Genomic DNA, 22,687 nt, shown 5'->3' on the forward strand with positions numbered 1-22,687 from the left:
TAACCTCTGCTATTAATCTGTACAAGTGCCTCCTGGGCTTTGTTCCAAGCAATATTTCACAAATGTCAGCCCTGAGAACTCTCGGCTCCCTTGAGTGGGATGCAGCCTTGTTAACTTTGAAAGGCTGGGGATGCAGAGCTGGCATGATATATACAGTGAGCGATTCCTGATTATAATCCCAATTCTCCGGAGGTCGCAGAGGTATTCTCAGTAGCCCGGCCTGACTAAAGGGGAGAATGATGGCTTATAAAACCTTTCATGATTACAGTTTGGCTTGAGGCTCTACAGCGGTTAGGAGCAGTGTGTTGTAGTACAAATCCTAATTGAATTGTGCTGTTCTGCCTATGTACAGGCAGTTCTGCTTTACATGGGCTCAGTTGAGTTGTGCCTGATCTAGAAAAAAAAAAATCATTTTCCTGCAATGCACTGTTGGGATCTGCCATTTTCTATCTAGTCACCTTGGGCAGTAAAAAAGCAAACAGCAGTTTGAAAACCATAGGGGGGAAATGGTGTCATCTTACTGACATGCATCATCCTAAATATAATAAGACAAGTTTGATGGCCTTGTATATAACTCATATATATTAGTGGGGTAGGGGGTTTAACAGGCACTGGGCAGGGTTGATGTTTGATAAAAAGTGCTGAAGTGGGCGGTGGGGGCTGGATGCAGAGAAACATTAGAGGTCATAAAGGAGATCATTAAGAGGCTGACTTTAATTCTTCCATGTGGCAATTAAAGCTGAGGCTATTCTGGAAATCTCTGGTAATTATCTCTAGTGGATTGTGAAAGGGATGATGGTACTTTTTGCCGTTTTTAAATTGACTTTTTCTAGTAAGACTGAAAGTTGGTCATGATTTTCTTGTCAAACTATTTGCTAGGTTTGTCTATAGGTTAGTACTACTTAACATTTCTACAATGCTACCATGCATACTGTATTTAGAGGAGTCCTTATGAGTAATTAGTGTCAGGTCTCCATATGGCTATGCTGAACTTTTGAAGAGGGGTTTCTGCAGTTTTGCTTTTGGAGAAGGCACCTTCATAATAATGAGCCACTTACATTTTGTGTTTTGTATGTGAAGAAATACAGTGCAATCCCAGAACATGGTAAACTTTGTATCCAAGCACTCCAGGTGTTGGATAAGCAGAATGCTAATGTTGCATCATTGCTGCATGGCATTTTTGCAAGTGAGCGGCTAGGGCAGAAGTGTGCAGTGTTGGTTCTCGAGAACCACAAACCACTTTGGTTTTCAGACATAGGTGTCGCTTGAGGCTTAACTGTGGGAAGACTATTGGCACATTGACTATTCCAACTGTGTGCCCTGCTGGTTGACTGCTCTAAAATGCCAGCAGGTTGCCACAGGCATATTCAGAACTTGCAAGCCAGCTGCGCTAATCTCACAATGCACACGATCAGCACAGTATATCCTTGAATTTTAAATATACTCATATGGTGCCACATGCCAGCCAGTACAGATACATTTGCCTGAATTGCTGGCACCCGGGATGAGTCTGTCCTCTGTCACCAAGTTTCAGTTCTGACCACCTCTGTCAACTCCCCCCCCCTCCCCAAGTTCTTGGCCGCTTCTCCCTTTTCAGAGACTGACAAGAAAAGGGTCCTCCAGGCCTGTATCTCCTGTTATGATAACTCCTCAAGTATTTCTAAAATTAGTGGAGAAGCTTTCCTGGCTCTACTGATTCTGCAATGCACGAGATCAGTATAGCTAGCCTGCAAGGTTTTAAAAATACTCCTGCAGTGTTGTGTGCAGCTAGCTCGGAGGCACATGAGATGAGCTTGGATAGCATCCATTTGCTGTGTTCAGGACCTAACTTTCCTCTTTTCAGCAGTTGGTGGGATAGTTGACCATAACTGCTCCATCTGTCTTATCTGCTGCTTATGTTTTCAGGATATCTACTATGAATATTTATTGGATAAATTTGCATACTTGTCTAAGAAACCACTTTTGCATATGTGTTTAATCCTGAAAACCAGACCCATCTGTTGCCCTCAAGGATCTGGATTAGGGAATTCTTCCCATAGCTTCTGGTGTAGGCTACAAAACAGCTTCAGTTGGGTTATGAAAGAATTTATTAAAATTAAATAATCCACTGCAGCAGTGGCTGTCAACCTGGTCCTTGAAATCTGTCCAAGCAGTCTGGCTTTCAGTATATTCATAATGAGGTCCATATTAAGAGGCCTTTAGACAGATAACTCAGAGGTTATACAGTTAAATGCATATTTGGGTCCTTATCTGGCTAAATGTTAGCCGGATATCTTATTATCCAGCTAAAATTTAGCCAGATAACTGAAGGGCATTTCAGGGAGGAGTTATGTTAGCCAGATAAGTTATCTGGCTAGCTTTAAGATAACTGGCTATATTTAGTAGTGCAATTACACTATTGAATATATCTCCAAAGTTAGCCAACTAAGGCCTGGATTTATCAAAATGCACTAAATATCGCATGTGATAGGAAAAGGGGCGTGTTTTATGGTAATAGACAGTTTATCGCAATTTGCGCTAATACCTATGCGAAGCGCTAAGCGCAAATTGCGATAACTTTTTCGCACTTTGCGATAAGTGCCAGAATTGTATTTCCTACATACAACCACTGGGGGGAAGCTCCTGGAGAGCCAGCCTAGCTGTCAGGGCCCTTCTACAACCACGGGGGTGTAGTTGAAATCCGCGTTAAAGCCGTACAATTATGGCTTCGCAGAACTGTGAGCCCAGCCCACTTGGCCACAAATCCCGCCCCAAACTCCTCCTATTTCTCTCATTTGCATCGCACCATGCGTTATGGTGCTTTCGCATGTGTTATGGTGCTTAACATATGCAAAAACGCCATATAGCACTTTGATAAATGACCCCCTAAGTTTGCTATCTGAACAGTGACTGAATATGGACCTCCATGACTGCACTGCCTCCCTCCAACGTATGCAGATATTTCATGCATTGACATTGTGGAAAGCGACTGGCCAGGCAAGGACTGGGTTGAGAACCAATACATTACAGAAAACAAAAATTTAATAATACATCTACTTTAGGGAAAACCTGCCAAGATAACATGAGAGCAAAATATTTCAGGCATGTTAAGCCTTTAAATCTGAGGTTTCTCATTGTTTGTCTGATGTGTTTGAAGAAGAGAGTTTTCCTATCCCTGTTGAAAATGTAGTATATCCTTTTCTGCAATATGTATATCTTGTATATACACCATCTGTTCATAACTGGGGTGTGCTTTTTATTTCTTTTTTCAGGTTATGAAAAATACAATTCTATCAGAGCTGACCCTACCTTGTGCTTTCTAGAGAGGGTTGGTATGCCTGATGCTAAGGCTATAGCAGCTGAGCAGAGGGGAACAGATATGTTAGCAGATGGTGGTGATGGGTAAGATATTGGGTATATTTATTTGAATATTTTTATTATGCTTATGGCACATGCTAAGCGGCGAACACTACATATATTAAAACATGTTAACATTGTAAAATTACACATTAAAATAGAAAATATCTTTTAAAAAAAGTCATTTCATTATTTGTGTGTGATTCTAGCATGGTTGGCTTTATGATTAATTTTTGTAACTGCAATTTCATAGGGGAGAATTTGACCGGGAAGATGAGGATCCAGAATATAAACCAACCAGAATCCCATTTAAAGATGAAATTGATGTAAGGTGTTTTTTGTGGTTTACAGCATATGTGCATTGTTTTGTGAATGACAGCTACTCAGCATATTTCAAGAAATTTTGAAATATGTAGACCTGTACCTGAGTTAGTTTGTGACTTTGCTTGCAAGCTTCACAATAATTTTGCTTTAAGATAAAACATAATGCTAAAATGTTTTTCTCTGAAGGAATTTGCAAACTCACCACTAGAAGATAAAGAAGAAGCAATGGAAGTGGACATCTCAGGTAAGGTTTTTGGGAGGTGGAGAGAGGTGAGGCTAGGGAGGTTGGCTTTGCTTTGTGAGCATTGAGGTACATGGGGGGTATTGTGTGAGTTAGCTACAGTTCTTCTTGAACGACATAATAAGCTGGGTGTGAATAATGAAGTTCTGGGTAACAGATGGGGGTGCAAGCATCACTCAAAGGATGAGGGTGGGGTTTGTGCAATGTTGATGCATTCCCTATTGATTATTTGGGGCAGTGCTGTGATGATTGCTTGTGTTGACAGTGGTACATAAGACTCTGCTCTTTCTTGATGCAACAGTTTTAAACTTTGAGTATAATCCAGAAAAAGATGCAGTAGTACTAGAGACATTCAGTATTTCATCATGTTTGCATAATGCCATTAGCAATGCATTGATCAATTGCATGTATTGTTGCTTCTTTTAAGTATATTTTAAAATACTAATGCAATATAACCGCATACATGTTTTTGCTTAAAAATGTTGTATAGTGAGTTATCTGGTTATACCTTGAAAGCAATAGTCCTGGCTACATTGTGTCTTCTTTTGGTCCCAATATGTATTTTTGAATTATTTTTTTCTTTATCTGGAGTGAAATAAGCACACTTTTTTATTAATGCCCACAATTCTATGGCTTTTTTTTTTTTTTTTTAGTGACATCCCTCTCTCCTTTCAAATGGCATGTGATGTCTTTACGCTTTACATGTATTTGATATCTGCATGCTGTTAAGATGAGGATCAGTAGTGCCCTGAATTTATACCCATTCATAACCATGGGAAAAGGCTAAGGAGGTGGAGCTTTTGAAACTTAAAACAAACGATCTCTTCAAGAATTAAACAAATCAAAAGGGCAAGTCTGAGTTATTTTTAACAGCCATTTGTATCCTCTAACAAAAAGCATTGTTTTGGTAAGGCTGTTCCTTGAACTGACTGGCCAAGGGGGGTGCAGTCCCTACAGAAGCAAGGATAGATCCAGCAATTTAAAAATAAATTAGTGCAACATAAGCATGTGTTATTAGTATCAGTGGTCCATGATGAGCAGAACATATGGGCCGATACAGTAAAAAAGCGGGAGAGCTCTCCTGTGCGCCCGATTCTGATTTAAATGAAGCCCAGCAGTAAAAACAGGCAAAAGGAGGCGCTAGGGACAGTAGCACGTCCCTAGCGCCTCCTTTTGGACCGGAGCGGTGGCTGTCAGCGGGTTTGACAGCCGATGCTCAATTTTGCTGGCGTCCGTTCTCGAGCCCGCTGACAGCCACGGGCTTGGAAACCGGACGCCGGCAAAATTGAGCATCCAGTTTTCGACCCGACAGCCGTGGGCCGACTTCAAATTTTTTTTTTTTTTTACTTTTTTTACCCTTCAGGACCTCCGACTTTATATCGCCATGATATTAAGTCGGAGGGTGCACAGAAAAACAGTTTTTACTTTCCCGGTGCCCACATTTTGTTTTCTGATTCGCGTGGGAATACCTAATAGGGCCAACAACATGCATTTGCATGTTGAGGGCGCTATTAGGTTCGGGGGATTGGACACGCGTTTTCGGCCCCTTACTGAATAAGGGGTAACGCTAGCGCATTGAAAATGCTCGTCCAATGGCGGGTTAACAGTGCGCTCCATCGGAGCGCACTGTACTGTATCGGCCCGATAGGAAGGGTAATTTTCAAATAGTCCGCATGAGGAAGCTGGCAAAAAGTTCCTAAATTACACCAGTTTTCAAAGCAAGCCTACATGCATAAATCTGCTTTTAAAAATTAACCAAAATGACATATACAGATGTGTGTGCACAAAGTTACACCTGCTCTTTGCAGGACATAACTTGTGTGTGTTAATTTACGCTCATATTTTTTTAAAACAAACTATTAACACACACAAACCAATGTTCTCCATTGATAAGTATCTATAAATTAACCATTACACACGGGTGACCATCTAACGGCTCCAACGTGGCTCTCAGAACACAGTAAAGACTACTGAGCATGCACAGAAGTTCCTGTGTGTGGGGTGCCTAGCGAGCTCTTCAGTCTTTCTTAGTCTGAGCTGTTGCAAGAATGTGTCCCAGTCTCTTATCTCAGATTTTTTTTTCAACTTTTGGCCTTGTGCCACCCTTTACTCATAGATTCTCTAAGTTTTTGCGCCTATCTCAGAAGCCCCTCAAGCAGAACATAAGTTCTCTCTAAAAGGAAGGGAAAAATGAGTATGGAAAAGGCTAAGGCCAAGAATCTTGTGGTCAGTAGCTTCAAGGTCTAAATTCAAAGGCACAGGTGTCCATCATGAGGTCTGTTGCAGCCTGGGCCCGGACCATGACACTTTCAACTGTTATAGCTGTAGTTTGATGTCACCCCAGCCCGCTCCCAAACTGGGCGCACAACATCACATACGGAAGATGGTGGCATTAAGGAAGGCAATAGCAAAGAAGAGTCCAAAGCTGGGCAGCAAAGCCACTCCTCATCAAGGAGCAAGATGTCATCGGAATCTTAGTATAAGAAGTTGAAGTGGCATTATCAGTCATCAAACAGAGCTGAATTAGCCATGATATGTGGGTGAAGTCAACGGATGGCACCAAATGGACTCATCTCTCTAGCTCAGAAAGTTTTACTATTGAGGAATCTAGCCAACATTCAGTGGATGAAGTGCGGGGCATGACCTACATGAATCTTTCCCAAGAGTTTTTCCTTCTAAGATGGCAGAGGATCTGCCTTGATAGCCATCTTCTTCATCGAGGACTTGGATTAGTGTTGTGCCAACTTTCAGCTTGGAGGTATCTATGGGAATTCATTCTGACCCATTACCTGAACTGCTGGAGCATTCTTCCCCACCAGAAGATCTCTTCTACTCCAGATTTCTCGACAAGCTGGGTAAGGCCATGAGGGGTTATCATTCAGTGGGACACATAGACCCACTCATAGAGGTTTTCAGCCTATTTTATATTCCGGAAAACCCATCTGAACCAGCAGCTGTTTCAGTACATCATAATCTGTGGGACCTGCAAATGAGAATATGGGATAATCGAGCCACCTGTCCTCCAGTAGCCAGAAAGCTCGATCTCAAGTATTGGTTTCAGTAGGTGCCCAGTTTTGGAGTGGTACAACTGCTTTACCAGTCATTGATGGTGGAATCTGCTCTAAAGCAGGCCTTGAAGATCTGAATTTTCTCCAATAAAGCCTAGGGTAAAGACCCCAGGTTGCTGGATAATTTTGGGAAGGAAAGCCTTCCAAAGCTCATTGCAGCACATTGGTTTTGCATGGTTCAGTACTGACTTGATTGCATGTGGTAAGCTGGACACCCCCCCCCCCTCGTGCAGTCCCTGGTTCTGGAGCAGGAGGATTATCACCAGGTTCTGTTGGATGCCAAAGTATGCAAGAGGCATCTTATCCGGTCTGTTTGAGTCGTTAGACATTGCAACTAGATCTTTGGCAATGACCATTGGGGTTCGCCAGATGGCCTGGCTTGAGAGCAAGCAACCTGCAAGATGTTCATAAAATATTGGCTGACATCCCCTGTTCCAGTGACATTTTTGGGGATAAAGAGAAACAAGTCACCCAAATTAAGGAGAACATGCAGCCATTCAGATCCTATCGGAGGGCACTTGCCAATCTCTTGGCTACAGGCATCCATGTTTCTCTTATAATGGCCTTCTTTCAGACACACCCCTTCCCCATCTGAGCAGCTTCAGATTAGCTCCCAACACTGTTGTGCTATACTGGTGAATACATCTACTTTATGCATACCTGCTAATTATCTAATTGCCAGGACAGTCCAGAAGGTCGTTTAGGACAAGCAAGGATCATTCTTGTATACTAGTCTGGCCACAACAAGCATGGGTCCCATGTCTCCTCTGTCAATTCAATCAGAATTTCCTTTGGATGCATCCTACTTTTATCACACAGGAGGGAGGCATATGAACTTTTATCACACAGGAGGGAGGAATATGAACCTGCCATCACAGCTTGGATGTAGAACATCTACCTTCACCTCTTTTGCTTCTTCCAAGAGAGGTGGAGGATATTCTGATTTCAGAAAGAAAACCTTCAATCATGCATAAGTTTCATGGTATGTTGTTTGTTTTTCCCTTTATTCCGTTCATTTAAGGAGAAGACACTTCTATTTGCCTTAATTAAGTCCTATAAAAGCCAGGAAATATTGTTTTTCAAATAAATAATGTTTTTTCAGGTTAAAAAAAAAAAAAAAAGAAAACCTTCAATCAGAAGATCCTAGAGGTTCAAATAGAAGAAGCTTTCTTCTTGGTATAGGTCCAGTCAACTGGATCCCTTCTCCTGTGGCCCAAAAGACTTGTTTCAGTACATATGCTACCTCTTATCCTCCCGCCTGAACACTTCTTTCTTAAAATTTCATCTCCATGCTATTTTGGCGTATCACCACCAAGTGAAAGAGGCTCCTGTTTTCCTCCATTAGTATTGAAATTCATGAAAGGTCTGTGGCAGCCCAAACCTCTGGTCAGTAGACCTCAGTGTGGTTCTAGCTCAACTCATGAAACCTCCTTTCAATTTGGTGGACTTGAAGTTCCTGCCAAAAGTGATGTCTGTGTTCTATGTTAAGCTATTGTGCTAGCTACATTTTTTTCCAAGACCTCAAGTACAAAAAGGAGAATGGGTTTATCATTCCTTGAACTGCAAGAGAACCCTGGTGTGTTACCTAGCAAGGACTCAACCTCACGGTCAAATTTCTCAACTGTTCATGATCTTTCATCCCAATGAATCAGGAATAGAAGTTGCCACACTGTCCAGTTGGCTAACACAGGGGTGGCCAACTTTGATCCTCAAGATTCAAACAGGCCTGGTTTCAGAATATTCACATGAGTATGCATAAGATTTGAATGCACTGCTTCCAATGTATTCAAATCTATCTCATGCATATTCAGGATGGATATCCTAAAAATCAGGCCTGTTTGTGGCTCTTGAGGACCAGAATTAACCACACTCTGGGCTAGAGGGACTGTATTGTGCACGGTTATGTGCTAACTGGCTTACAGATTAAAGACTCTGTCAAAGCAAATGAGAGCCATGGTTCATCTCAGGGCCATTTCTATTGAAGATATTTGCAAAGCTTGCTACTTGGTCATATGGTCACAACTTTACTTCCCACTACTGTCTAGACAACATGTCCTGTGGAGATAGTAACTTTGGGCAAACAGTTCTGCAGTCTGTCCACGCTCCACCAGGTGATGTCACATTGTCTAAGTGCTTTGGTAGTGCAACCCTCAACTTGGAACTCCCCACACATAATAGTTCATCTTTGATTGTTGACAGAAAAAGTAAATTTATTTATCTGTAAACAGTTATCTGTAAAAAGTAGGATGCTTAAGCTGTTGAAGAGACTGAAGGGCTTATGAGGCAGCATGCACATGAGGAAACCCTCGCACATGCTCAGTAAAGGCTTTACTGAATTGGGCCTCGTCTTCTCCATCAGATGTCACCCATGCACAATGGCTAATTCATCCTGCTGTCTACAAAGCATCCTGTATACATATAAGAAAACTTGCTTTTTATATTCATAAATGGCTTTGAAAATTACCCCCATAAGCCCAAATGCATAACATTACTATCAAAGATGATGCATCTTTTCATCGTCTGCAGCATAATTAGTTTTTATTGTAACAGCATCTTTCATATAGATGCATAGTTTTACAGTCACATGCAAATAATTAAATCTAATTAATATCCTCTAAAGACTTTCAGCTGGGAATTTGTCATATGATTGCAGAGAGAAAGTAAGCATGCTTTAGTATAAAATTGAAAATACCTAATTTTTTACCTGATAAATATTGTACTTCTTTCACTTAAGGTTTTTTTTATATTAAGCTAAAACCATGAATCATGTAGAAATATAAATGAATGGTTATTCTTCTGTGAAGGGCAGAGTTTACTGCTGTCTCACTCTATTGCTACTGTGTAATGAGAGAATAAGATTGTAATCCCCATTTCAGGGCTAAAATGTACCAAGCACTTCAAGGATGACATTGCCAGTGTCCTTTGGATTATTATATGTATATTTATCCTCCCATCCCCTCTTTTATGCTTTTTCAGGCAAGCACAGTGATGGTGCCGAGTTAGGGCAGCTCTACTGGCCTAACACTTCGACACTTACCACTCGTCTACGCCGCCTTATTACTGCCTATCAGCGTAGCTACAAGAGACAGCAGATGAGACAGGAAGCCTTAATGAAAACTGACCGGAGGAGAAGGCGACCTCGAGAGGAAGTTAGAGCACTGGAGGCAGAAAGAGAAGCCATTATAACTGAGAAGCGCCAAAAGTGAGTTTGAACTAGTTACCTGTTTCTGCCTCCATTCTCCCCTCCACCAAAATTGCTCTCAATTTGATAGTTTAAAAAAAACCAAAAACATTTTGTATGTTTCACGATTAGTGTATTTTTAATATTAATACAATGTAGATATTCTAGAAACACTGAGGTGCCATTATGGCTTTTTAAATTTAATACTAGTCACTTTACCTAATTTTTTTTGTCTCATTTTTGCTCTTTTCAGATGGACAAGGAGAGAAGAAGCAGATTTTTATCGTGTAGTATCCACATTTGGGGTTATTGTTGACCCAATTAAGCAGCATTTTGACTGGAACCAGTTTAGAGCTTTCGCTAGACTTGATAAGAAATCTGATGAGAGTTTGGAGAAGTACTTCAACAGTTTTGTTGCCATGTGCAAGCGAGTGTGTCGCATGTCAACTAAACCAGATGAAGGTATATTTTGTGACTAGAAAAACCACGCTAAAATTAAGTGGATAAGGGCTGTAACTGTTTTCAGTGCCTGTTTGAATAAAGATCAGTACCATTATTTTAAACACTACTTTTTATCCCTTGCAGAATTCTCAGATCTTTCCACCATGATTGAGCCAATCACTGAAGAACGTGCCTCTAGAACCCTGTACCGCATAGAACTATTAAGGAAGATCCGCGAGCAGGTTCTGCGGCACCCTCAACTAGCTGAGAGATTAAAACTCTGCCAGCCAAGCTTGGATCTGCCTGAGTGGTGGGAGAGTGGCAAACATGATAGGGACCTGCTGATTGGTGCTGCTAAACATGGAGTCAGTAGGACTGATTACCACATCCTTAATGATCCTGACCTCTGCTTTCTGGATGCGCATAAAAATTTTGCTCAGAACCGTGGTGCAGGCCAGCATGGCAATGTGTCTTTGCTGAATCCACCAGGCCCGTCCTGCAGTCCAACTCCGCCTCCCATGGTTCCATCAGCACCAATTCAGGAAGAAAAAACTGTAGAACATGAAGAATCTACAGCTAAGAAGTCTGAGGATATGGATGTTAAAGCGAAATTTGATATCAAAGATGAAGAGGAAGATGAAGGAAGTGAGAGAAATGCTGTAGAAAAAAATAAGCAAAAAAACGAACTTGAGACCATTCCCTTCAGAAGTGAAATGCAGGATGTGGAAATGACTCCAGATGTAGGTCCAAAATCCCTTTCTGAAAAGGGCTCAGAGGAGGAGGATGAAGAGAAACTTGATGATGACGATAAATCGGAAGAGTCATCACAACTTGAAGGTAGAGTTAGCACATAAATATTGTGGATAATGCTATCTTGACTGTTATGTACATACAGGAGCAACTGTGATCTCATCTCCTATGTAATATCCTTTAGAAAAAATTACTCCTTTAAAAAGGTGACTGATCTCCTTTGGGCTAGTAAAATAAATGTCATTGGCTAAATAGGATAAATCCTTGAATGATTGATCAAAGTCTGTTAGGTTCGGTTTTACTTGGTTTATTTCTGCCTTCTCCATTTTCCAGTTTTATGCTTGTTTGTGAATTTTTGTTTCATAATTTAGTAAGGAAAGCAAAACTGTTTGTACAATCCCAGTTGATACATATCCAAGGCCAGACCAAAAAGGGAATCATTTTTTCAGGTTAAGCCAAGCCATTTTGACTGGAAAGGACAATGTATGGGATTGAATGTACCTCTCTAGCAACACTGACAGGCCATAGCATAGCTGGGGAAGACATTTGAAAGTTTTAAGAAAGCAGAGGTTTAAGTATATGCCAGGACTTCCTGATCGTGAGCCCACAACTTCGTCTACTGCAGCTTCATTTATTTTTACTACCTTGGCTCAATGTGCCCACCTTATTACAGTATATATGTATTTGTATATTCTTGCTATCCATTTCACCCACAGAGCTTTTTGTTATCTACTATATGTTATGTTTTAACTTAGATGACTTCTTGCAATCTACCTCTTCTCTTGAGCCATACCTGTATACTATACGCTCTAACCTTATGTTTAGTTTTGATTTGATTGATTGCAATTTGGATTGTCATCCACCTTGAGACTAATTTAGGAAGGCAGAATATCAAATGTTTTTAAATACTGCTGGAAAATGACAGGATTTAAACTTTGATGTTGTTCTCCTTTACCTTAGCTGCTGTCAACAAAACGCATTCTTTTTAGGTCTAGCCTGTTTGGTTTCCATCTTAAGATCAGCAGTTTTGTGTAATACAAGAGTTCAAAATATGTATAAGGTTATTCCACCTGTCCTGTTTTCAGCTGCCTGCAGTCTGCTCTGAAAGTGATCACGGTGACTTCTACACTGTTGAGATCCAGAGTCCACTTTTGGCGAAATGGATGCGCTTTTGTGTTGCAAAGACTGGAGAAGTTTTGCATTATCTATAGCCCATACAAAGTACCACACTCTGAAGGAGACATAGCATCGATACATGCTAAGACCCCTGATGCAGCCCTACTGAAAGAGGGCGAAACTCGGCTGGAGTCGGGCTCTATTGCGTATATTTGCACACAATAAACCTCTACAAGATCGGACATTTGGTTGCTTATTGTGTACTGTTGCTCTCACCACTTGTACTAATGCCTAGTCATCTTTTCTTTGGCAGGGGCTGCTTCTCAGGGCAAGAACTTTGATGAAGAAAGCAACGCCTCCTTGAGCACTGCACGGGATGAAACCCGTGATGGATTTTACTTGGAGGATGGGGACCAGTCACTGGCTCAAATGCTCCATGAAAGGACTTTTGCCTTTTCATTTTGGCCCAAGGTTTGTGTGGCCTTGAGTATCTGCCTTTCTTAACCTTGGTCAACATTTGTGGAGGGCAGCTAATTTTGTTAGGTAGTACACAACTTAATAGGGAAAATTGCAAATGTTTCCTAATGTTACATGCGCATATTTTCAGAAATTTAAATCTTGAAAAAAAAATCAGATTTTCCTTCTTTTCAGTTTTTCAAAATTTGATTTCCCTCTTTATTATTGCAGTTTTTTAGCTACATGTTTGCTTTTATGTCAGCCAAGCTTATTTCATGTGGTTAAGAAAATGGCCAGTATCACCTGTTATGATCCTTTAACCAAGGATTTCTAAAATAGTCATATTCAAGAACCTGGGAAGACATAGCTTAGATTGGTCAATTATGCACAGAGCCTAGGCATTCTAGAATATTTTGTAAAAACTGGATCCAAAAAATGTGTTCGACTTTAAATAGAATAGCTGGATAAAGTTTCTGAAGGAAAGGTCCATTAACAATTAGGCAGGTCGTGATCTCTTTCCTCAGGGAATGGATCTCCCCTTGGGATCTGCCGCATACGTCCAAGTGACCCAGACTAGCCACCATCGAAGCAGCATATTGGGCTCAGTGGGCCATTGGTCTCGCTCAGTTTTGTACATAATGTTGTTTGTTGTATTTATATATTCTACACCAGGGTACTTTACAACAAATTATTTACAGATACATCTCTTCCCAAATTAGTTTACAATCTAGATGGCTACTTGAGGCAAGTGAGAAGAGCAGGATTTTGTCTGGTTCTCAACCCATTACTCTAACCACTAGGCTGGGCCTAATCCACTTGTTTTACTTTGGTGAATTCTCTTGCCCTTGCTCCCTCCACCCCCCAAAAAAAAAACTAACCAGGAACTTTAGTAAAATGTGATTTTTAAAGATCCTAACACAGTTGTTTTGCTTGCTTCCTTCTATGAGGAGCATCTGTTAAGCCCCAAGTTCATGTAATTTGGGTTATATAAGCAGCTTAAAAAAAAAAATCTAAGAAGGGATTCTAGAATGCATGCAGTCTGTAAATATTTCTGTGGAAAATTACTGGGGTTGGTAAATATGTTTATCATGGATTTAATCTTATGATATGGAAAGCAGGGTATATGAGAACGATCAGTTTGCATCCAAAGAGTTGTTAGATGTGGTTGCTTTGTTCCACATCTTAATCCTATGTTTGGCTGTGTACAGAAATATTGCTAGAAAATGCAAGAAATCTATGTATACTTTGGATCTGTGTTTCACAATTTAAAAACGTAGTAGCCTTTTTAGTTTAATAATCACCTTAGCGGGGCCATTTGTTTAAGACCAGGCAGCCCCTCCCAATAGAGTTATAGCAGAGAAAAGGAGCAGTTTGTGGCAGCTGCTGAGATTTGACTTGTGGCTTTTGGGCAGTGTTCTGTGTAGCTGGCTAAAGGCAGGTTTCACCACCATTAGCAGTGGACATTCTCCATACATCACAAAATAGGGTGTATACACAAACCAAAAGAATAAATGATTAAAATTATCAAGTAGGAATGATTTAATAATTTCACAAATAAGATTGAAAGGATTCACCATTAGTGGTGCGGATAAGGAGTCTGTTGTCCAAGTGCTTTAATTAGTGTGGAGAAGGAGGGTGTTTGTGTGCACGCTTCATTGCAATCTGAAGTGATAATGGGTGTGGAATGAAAATTGACATTCATTAGATGTCCCTAGGTTTCATAATGCTGAATTTTTATTAACAGTGACGCTAATGAGGAACCACTTCCTGGGACAATTTCAGACCCAGCCTGCTTGATCTGAAAGCACCAAAGCTTTGAGGCTAAAAAATGGATGTTTCCATTCCCATGTTCTGTCTGATGATCCTGTTTTTGAATTTAACAATACATTGCAGTGTGAATACTCTCGCACAGAATGATGAGGTTTTTTTTCTTTTTTTGTGCTGAATGTTTTGAAAGTTTTCTTATATCTATATGTATATCCTTTGTAATTTACTATTTTGCATGTAAACAAGTTAGAATGGCACCCTGCCCCTCCCTTGTCCCCTCTTCCCCAGCTTATTATACACTTATTGTAGTTTGAAGTTGTGCCAGCACTAGGCTGCTGTAAACATTCATCAGTGGTACTGAAACCTGTTAATTGAAATAATTACCTCCAGGTTTAAAAAAAAAAAAAAAAAAAACAACCCAAACTTCATTATGTGCCTTTTCTTTTGACAGGACCGAGTAATGATCAACCGGCTAGACAACATCTGCGAAACTGTGTTGAAAGGAAAGTGGCCAGTAAATAGGCGCCAGATGTTTGATTTCCAGGGGCTCATCCCTGGATACACGCCAACTACTGTGGACAGTCCCCTACAAAAAAGAAGCTTTGCAGAGCTCTCAATGGTTGGTCAAGGCAACTTCAGCGGCAGTGAGGACATCACTGCATCCCCTCAGTTAGCAAAGGCATGATAGTTTATAACTTTGGCGTGTGTGTGAGAACTGAAGTGTGGCGTGAGGTAGAGTTTAATCCAATGTTTCTCAACCACGGGTCTAAGGACCAGCACGGTTCCCTTGCAGCATTTTTGCTGGACCGCAGAGCAACAGTAATAGCAGAAGGGTGAGGAGATAAGGCCTGCCCTGCAGCATAGAATGTTCTCCCAGACAAGCAGGATGGTAGTCCTCACATGTGGGTGACGTCACTGGATGGAGCCCTACCACGGAAAACTTTTTTCTGTCAAAGTTTCTAGAACTTTTGACTGGCATACTGAGCATGCCCAGCATGCCATAATCCCTGTAGCCATAGGGGTCTCCCTTCAGTCTCTTTTTTTCTGCTCTGCAGTTTGCCTCGCGGTTAGGAGCTCTGTGAGAATTCTCTCTCAAAATTTTCCTCACGGAAATAACTTGAAGATTACTTCATTAAAAAGTTCCCTCATAGGGGTCTCCCATCGTGATATTGTTTTTCATTGCTCGGTGAGTAAAGTTCACGGTCTTCGGTCGGTTCCTGCCCCTACCTTTTTCGGTGTCCGCAAGCCATCGACCGTTTTTGGGCTTCAACCGCTGCCATCATGTCCGGAATGCCCCCATACCATGTCGGTTACCGACCCACATGATGTCTGTGTGCTGTGCCTTGGCTCATCACACAACGTTTCTCACTGCCCAAGTTGGGCCTAGATGACTCCAAAGGGTAGGCGGGCTCGCCTCGACAAGATGGAGACCCTGTTTAAAATCAAGCTGACTCCATCGGCATCCACCCAATCGTCACTGGCAGGAGCATCGAAGAAATTAGTCATCAAACCTCGCCGGGAGCACCAAGGCAGCAGTGACAGTTTGTCACCAACTCCGTCTGTATCATCTGTATCATCTTCCTCTGTGCTGGAGAAAGACCGGACTGAGCACCGAGGGAGTCTACTCCCGGTGCCAGCACCGACACCGCATCGGCCTCTATGGCTATCAAGCCGCTTGCAAAGAGGACACGGGTAGAGGAGCCTTTAACACCCTCTCCACCCGGCAGTGTACTGAGCCCCCACTGCTGGGTACTGAGCCCCCACAATTCCCTGTGGAGGTGCCAGTAGCACCTAGCCTGCCTCCCCCCCTGTAGCTGTGATATCTACACCAGCTTTCAGAGAGGAACTGAATGGTTTCATCCGCCAGGCGGTGCTCGATGCTCTCACTTACAGCCATCGATGCCGGCCCCCATACAGACACCGGAGCCATCGATATTTACAACGTTGCTAACCAGACTGGATGCACTCATCTGTGCCCTTCCGACACAGCCCGGGCCACTGATGCCAAAGCAACCCGCAAAGTCTCTGAAAGTCCTGATTCCCATTCCGGAATCCTCAGAGGACAAAGGCACGGACTCCAGTCCCCTTTCAACACAGATTTCACCGATGCCGGAACCGATGCCTGGTCCATCAGAACTCTTGGGACCAGGAGGCCCACGTTTCCCCTCGATGCCTTTGGTGCCACCGAAAACCACATCAATGCCACCACATCTTCCATCGAGGCCATCGAAGGATCCATCAGTGCCAACACATCCAATAGTACCAACCTTCTTTCCTCCCTCAGGATCTCAACTAGAGACCTTTTCTGACACATGGGAAGATGTTGACACCGACACATCCACGGAGGACATCTTATCAGAACCATCTCCTCCAGAAGACAGGAGAAAATCTCCCCCAAAAGATCTCTCCTTTGCTAATTTTGTAAGGGAGATGTCAGAGACAATCCCCTTTGCCTGATTACAGAGGAGGACACGCCACAAAATATTGGAAGTTCTCCAATTTGTTGATGCTCCAAAAGAAGTTATGGCTATCCCTGTCCACGAAGTGCTGGTGGATCTCCAGCATCATCACTGGGAGCATCCTTGTACTGTCCAGCCAGTGAATAAGAGGACAGATGCAACTTTTCTGGTCCAATATATTCCTGGGTTCCAAAAGCCACAACTACCCCATCAATCAGTGGTGGTTGAGACTGCACAGATGAAGGCCAGAAGACTGCGACCTTCACTTCAATACCTCCTGGCAAAGACCAAACATTCCTTGATATTTTGTATCGCAAGATGTTTCAGGGCTCTATGCTAGTATCACGCATAGCTGCATACCAACTTTACATGACACAGTATCAAAGGAATCTTTGGAAGCAAGTTCAGGGAATAGTCGACTCTCTTCCCCAACAACAGCAAGATAGTCTCAATACCATACTACAGAAAGGCCTTGAGGCTGGGAAACATGAAGTTTGTGCTGCTTACGACTCCTTTGAAACAGCTTCTTGCTTGTCAGCAACTGGAATTAGCGGCAGGAGGTGGGCCTGGCTGAAAGCATCTGACTTGAGACCTGAAGTCCAAGACAAACTTGATGATTTGCCATGTACCAGTGAAAACCTATTCGGAGACAAGATACAAGACGCAGTGGCTCAACTAAAAGACCACAATGAGACCCTGCAGCAATTATCTACAGTTACTACAGAGGCCCCTTCCTCTGCAAGGAGATCCACCAGAAGGGACCCTAGAAAACCATTTTATCGCCCACGCAGATACTACCCACCTACATCTTGCATGAGGCCAACCAGGCCGTCTCAGAGAGCACATCCTCGACAGCCCAAGACATCCAGGCCTCAGCCACCACGCAAACAGTCCAAGCCTCTGGATTTTGAGATCTATCCAGAGAGCAGCCGCGCCACAAATCCAGATTTGCCAGTAGGTCGAATTCACACTTCATAACCAACTGGTTCAAATTACCACAGACCAATGGGTTATATCCATCATAACCCAGGGATACCATCTAAACTTCCTCATGGTACCCCCCGGACTCACCACCCAATCCTCTATGGATGCAAAAAGATCACACAAGTCTTCTAGAGTCAGAACTGTCCATCCTTCTGGGCACCAGGGCTGTGGAACCTGTTCCCTGGGCACAGCAGGGCAGAGGGTTCTACTCCCGCTATTTCCTCATTCCAAAGAAATCAGGGGGCCTCCGCCCCATCTTAGACCTCCTCAATCCTAACAAATTTCTACAAAAAAAAAATTCAGAATGGTGTCCTTGGGCACCATGCTTCCCCCTTCTGCAAAAAGGAGATTGGCTCTGTTCTCTGGATCTTCAAGACGCTTACGCTCACATTCCAATATTCCCACATCACCGCAAGTACCTGCATTTCCTAGTGGGACATCAACAAGTCCTGCCTTTCGGACTTGCCTCGGCACCCGGTGTATTTACAAAGTGGCTGCGGCCCATCTATGCAAGAAAAGCATACACGTCTTTCCTTACCTGGACGACTGGCTCATCAAGAGCCAATCCAAGCAAGGAGCTCTCGATGCTCTCCAGCTCACTATCAATCTGCTGCACTCTTTGGGATTTCTCAACTACCAAAAATCCCACCTGACTCCATCTCACTTCCTTACTTTCATTGGAGCAGATTTGCACACCACAGTCACAAAGGCTTTCCTGCCCAATGACTGCGCAGTCACACTCCCCAACCTAGCTTCGTCTCTGCGCACAAAAGTAACAGCCTCAGCCCATCAATTCCTAACATTGCTGGGCCACATGGCTTCCACGGTCCATGTCACTCCTATGGCCTTGGTTGGCCATGAGAATAACTCAATGGACTTTGAAATCTCAGTGACTCCAAGCCAGTCAACCACTTTCCTCCCAGATTCAAGTAACCCACCAGTTACGTTTATCGCTTCTCTGATGGACAAACAAAGCCAACTTGCTAACAGGTCTACCCTTTTAGCAACCAGTTCCGCAAATAACTTTAACCACAGACGCATCCAACTTGGGTTAGGGAGCTCATGTGAACAATCTTCAAACTCAAGGTACTTGGACACAACTTGAAGCAACTTTTCAGATCAACTTCCTAGAGCTTTGAGCTATACGTTATGCTCTATATGCGTTCAAGAACTGCCTTTCACACAAGAATGTTCTCATACAAACAGATAACACAGTTGCAATGTGGTACTTGAACAAACAGGGAGGCACAGGCTCTTTTCTCCTCTGCCAAGAAGCCGTGCAGATCTGGGCCTGGGCCCTAGCACACTCCATGTATCTCTGGGCCACTTGTCTGCCAGGTATACAGAACACAGTAGCAGATCACCTCAGCCGACAGTTCCATCCCCACGAGTGGTCTCTGGATCCTGTGGTAACGACCAGAATCTTCCAGCGCTGGGGTTAACCAACAGTAGACCTCTTTACATCTGAACTGAATCACAAAGTGGACAGATTCTGCTCCCTGCACAGGCAAAAAAACAAGTTAGCCATGGACGCCTTCGCTCGCCCCTGGAACACAGGCCGCCTATACGCGTATCCCCCCAATACCGCTGATAGCCAAAACTCTCGTGAAGCTTCAACAGGACAAAAGGTCAATGATACTCATAGCCCCGTATTGGCCTCAACAAGTATGGTTTCCCATGCTTCGCGACCTCTCGATTAGAGAATCAATTCGCCTGGGCGCGGAGCCCACTCTCATAATTCAGAACCAAGGCATCGTACGCATCCAAACCTTCAGACCCTGTCCCTCATAGCCTGGATGTTGAAAGCTTGATTCTGCAACTGCTCAACCTTTCAACTGATATCTCTCAAGTGCTTGTAGCCTCACAAAAACCTTCCACACGAAAATCCTATTGTTCTAAGTGGAATAGATTTACCATATGGTGCATGCAAAAAAGGTATCAACCCTTTTTCCTGCCCTACTCCATCTATCTCTGGCACCTCTCAGATTCTGGTCTCCAGACTTCTTCGGTGAGTGTGCTAGGGCCCAGCGTACCACAAAGGAGTTGGGGATGCCCCAGTACAACACAACCCCTTGTGAGTAGGTTCATGAGGGGCCTATTACAACTTAAACCCCCTCTACGCCCACCAGTCACTGAATGGGACCTAAATGTAGTACTTACAAGGCTCATGCACTCCCCGTTTGTGCCTTTGCACTCTTGCGATGTTAAATTTCTTACATGGAAAGTTCTCTTCCTAGTAGCCATTACATCTGCTCGAAGAGTTAGTGAGTTACAAGCATTTGTCATATACTCACCCTATACAAGGTTCCTTCATGACTGAGTGGTCCTTTGTACTCACCCTAAATTCCTTCCCATGGTGGTTACTGACTTCCACTTGAATCAATCTATAGTCTTGCCCACATTTTTCCCAAGGCCCCACTCTCACCAGGGCAAGAGGGTTTTACACACCTTGGACTGTAAACGTGCACTTGCATTTTACCTAGACCACACTGCATTCCATAGGAAATCCACCCAACTCTTTGTTTCTTTTGATAAAAACAAACCAGGAATTGCAGTGGGCAAACAAACTCTCCAATTGGCTAGCAGACTGTATTGAATTCTGCTGTGAGAAAGCAGGCCTTCCTCTCCAGGGACGAGTGAAGGCGCACTCAGTAAGAGCCATGGCAACATCAGTAGCACACTGTCGTTCAGTACAGATTGCTGACATCTGTAAAGCTACAACATGGAGCTCTCTCCACACATGAGCAGCACGTTACTGCTTGGACAAGGAAGGACGTCAGGACTCTGCCTTTGGCCAATCCGTCTTGAAGAATTTATTTCTAGTATAATCCCAACTCCTTCCACATCCATCTGCTGTGATTTTCAGGCTGCCTCATTTTTCTTAACAGTACACCAGTTGTTATGCCTGATGCACAAGTTGTACGCTATTGGTCCAAATTAAATATGAGTCAGCCTGTAGCTTGCTAATCACCTACATGTGAGGACTACCATCCTGCTTGTCCTGGGAGAAAGCAGAGTTGCTTACCTGTAACAGGTGTTCTCCCAGGGCAGCAGGATGATGTCCTCACGAAACCCACCCACCACCCCGTGGAGTTGGTCCGAAATGTTTTGGTTTTTTTTTTTGCTCGCACCTTTTGCTACAAACGAGACAGAAGGGAGACCCCTGTGGCTACAGGGATTATGGCATATTGGGCATGCTCAGTGTGCCAGTCAAAAGTTCTAGAAACTTTGACAGAAAAGTTTTCCGTGACGGGGTTCCATCCAGTGAAGTCACCCACATGTGAGGACTACAACCTGCTGTCCAAGGAGAACACCTGTTACAGGTAAGCAACTGCTTTCCCTTGGGGGAAGGCAAAGAGGAAAGGAGAGTATTTTTCAATGATCAACTAACTGGTGGCTGGCTAGGCGAGGGAAGAGAACAGAGATAAAGTTAAGCTTTTTTTTTTTTTTTTTTTTTTTTTTAACAAGACCAACTTATTTAAAAAAAATTTTTTTTTAAACTGGCTAACTATCTTCTTAAAATAACACTGACCAGCTGCAGGGCTGACCCATAAGATTGAAGACTAATAAGCAGGACATATATCCTCTTTCCCTTCCCTACTCTTTACTTTTATGGGGAACCCTCCCTTCCTCACTCATCGGCATTGCAACCAGTCCATGTAATTTATGGAAGGAAGCTAACTGGTCCCTGGCATAAAAAAGGTTGAGAAACACTGGTTTAATCTATATATATTCCAGTTTTCTCAGTTGAAAATTTACATTTTGGGGAGAGGAGAAGAAATGCTCATGTAAAATGTTGGGGTCTTTTTTTTTTGTGTTTTGTTTTAAGCTTGTAACTAAAATGCCAGACTTCATGGAATTGAGGCCTTTTCCATTCATATTGCTAATATTAAAATCTTTGGTTATGGTTTATTAGAATATATATACCATAACATAAATTTTGTAGCATTTAACAATATAATATACATAATCATACAAAAGAGACAAATCAAACATTTAAAACAAAATCAAATAAAAAAAAAAATGAAACAAATCAGTATAAGCTTTCTTAAATAAAGTTTTTAAAGACCTCTTAAAGGACTTACTATAAGGCTCTAACAACCTTATCCAGGAGCAAATCCCTATTACTTGTGATGTTAAAATATGCAAGCTTTACTATTGGAACCTTGAGGAGGCATGTGGCAGCCTGTAAATTTTTAAAATAGAGCTCACCCAGCCAGGTAAGTTGATCAGAGTGGAGAAGCCTAAAGCGTAACTATCTTAAGAACATAAGAACATAAGAAAATGCCATACTGGGTCAGACCAAGGGTCCATCAAGCCCAGCATCCTGTTTCCAACAGTGGCCAATCCAGGCCATAAGAACCTGGCAAGTACCCAAAAACTAAGTCTATTCCATGTAACCATTGCCAATGGCAGTGGCTATTCTCTAAGTGAACTTAATAGCAGGTAATGGACTTCTCCTCCAAGAACTTATCCAATCCTTTTTTAAACACAGCTATACTAACTGCACGAACCACATTCTCTGGCAACAAATTCCAGAGTTTAATTGTGCGTTGAGTAAAAA

General features: G+C 42.6%; 1 protein-coding gene across 8 annotated transcripts in view; it reads left to right on the top strand.

Moving 5' to 3' along the window:
- The window catches only part of CHD7 (chromodomain helicase DNA binding protein 7), a 509,619-nt gene that overhangs the window by 433,158 nt on the left and 53,774 nt on the right, over positions 1-22,687 (top strand). For all 8 annotated transcript variants that reach the window (XM_029591355.1, XM_029591364.1, XM_029591363.1 and 5 more), the window contains 8 exons: positions 3,252-3,381; positions 3,590-3,662; positions 3,847-3,904; positions 9,946-10,171; positions 10,404-10,612; positions 10,736-11,428; positions 12,771-12,928; positions 15,132-15,359. In XM_029591355.1, the coding sequence (XP_029447215.1) occupies positions 3,252-3,381; positions 3,590-3,662; positions 3,847-3,904; positions 9,946-10,171; positions 10,404-10,612; positions 10,736-11,428; positions 12,771-12,928; positions 15,132-15,359 (1,775 nt within the window). The remainder of the gene's footprint in view (positions 1-3,251; positions 3,382-3,589; positions 3,663-3,846; positions 3,905-9,945; positions 10,172-10,403; positions 10,613-10,735; positions 11,429-12,770; positions 12,929-15,131; positions 15,360-22,687) is intronic.

Source organism: Rhinatrema bivittatum, chromosome 2 (assembly GCF_901001135.1).
Source record: "Rhinatrema bivittatum chromosome 2, aRhiBiv1.1, whole genome shotgun sequence".
NCBI lineage: Eukaryota > Metazoa > Chordata > Amphibia > Gymnophiona > Rhinatrematidae > Rhinatrema > Rhinatrema bivittatum.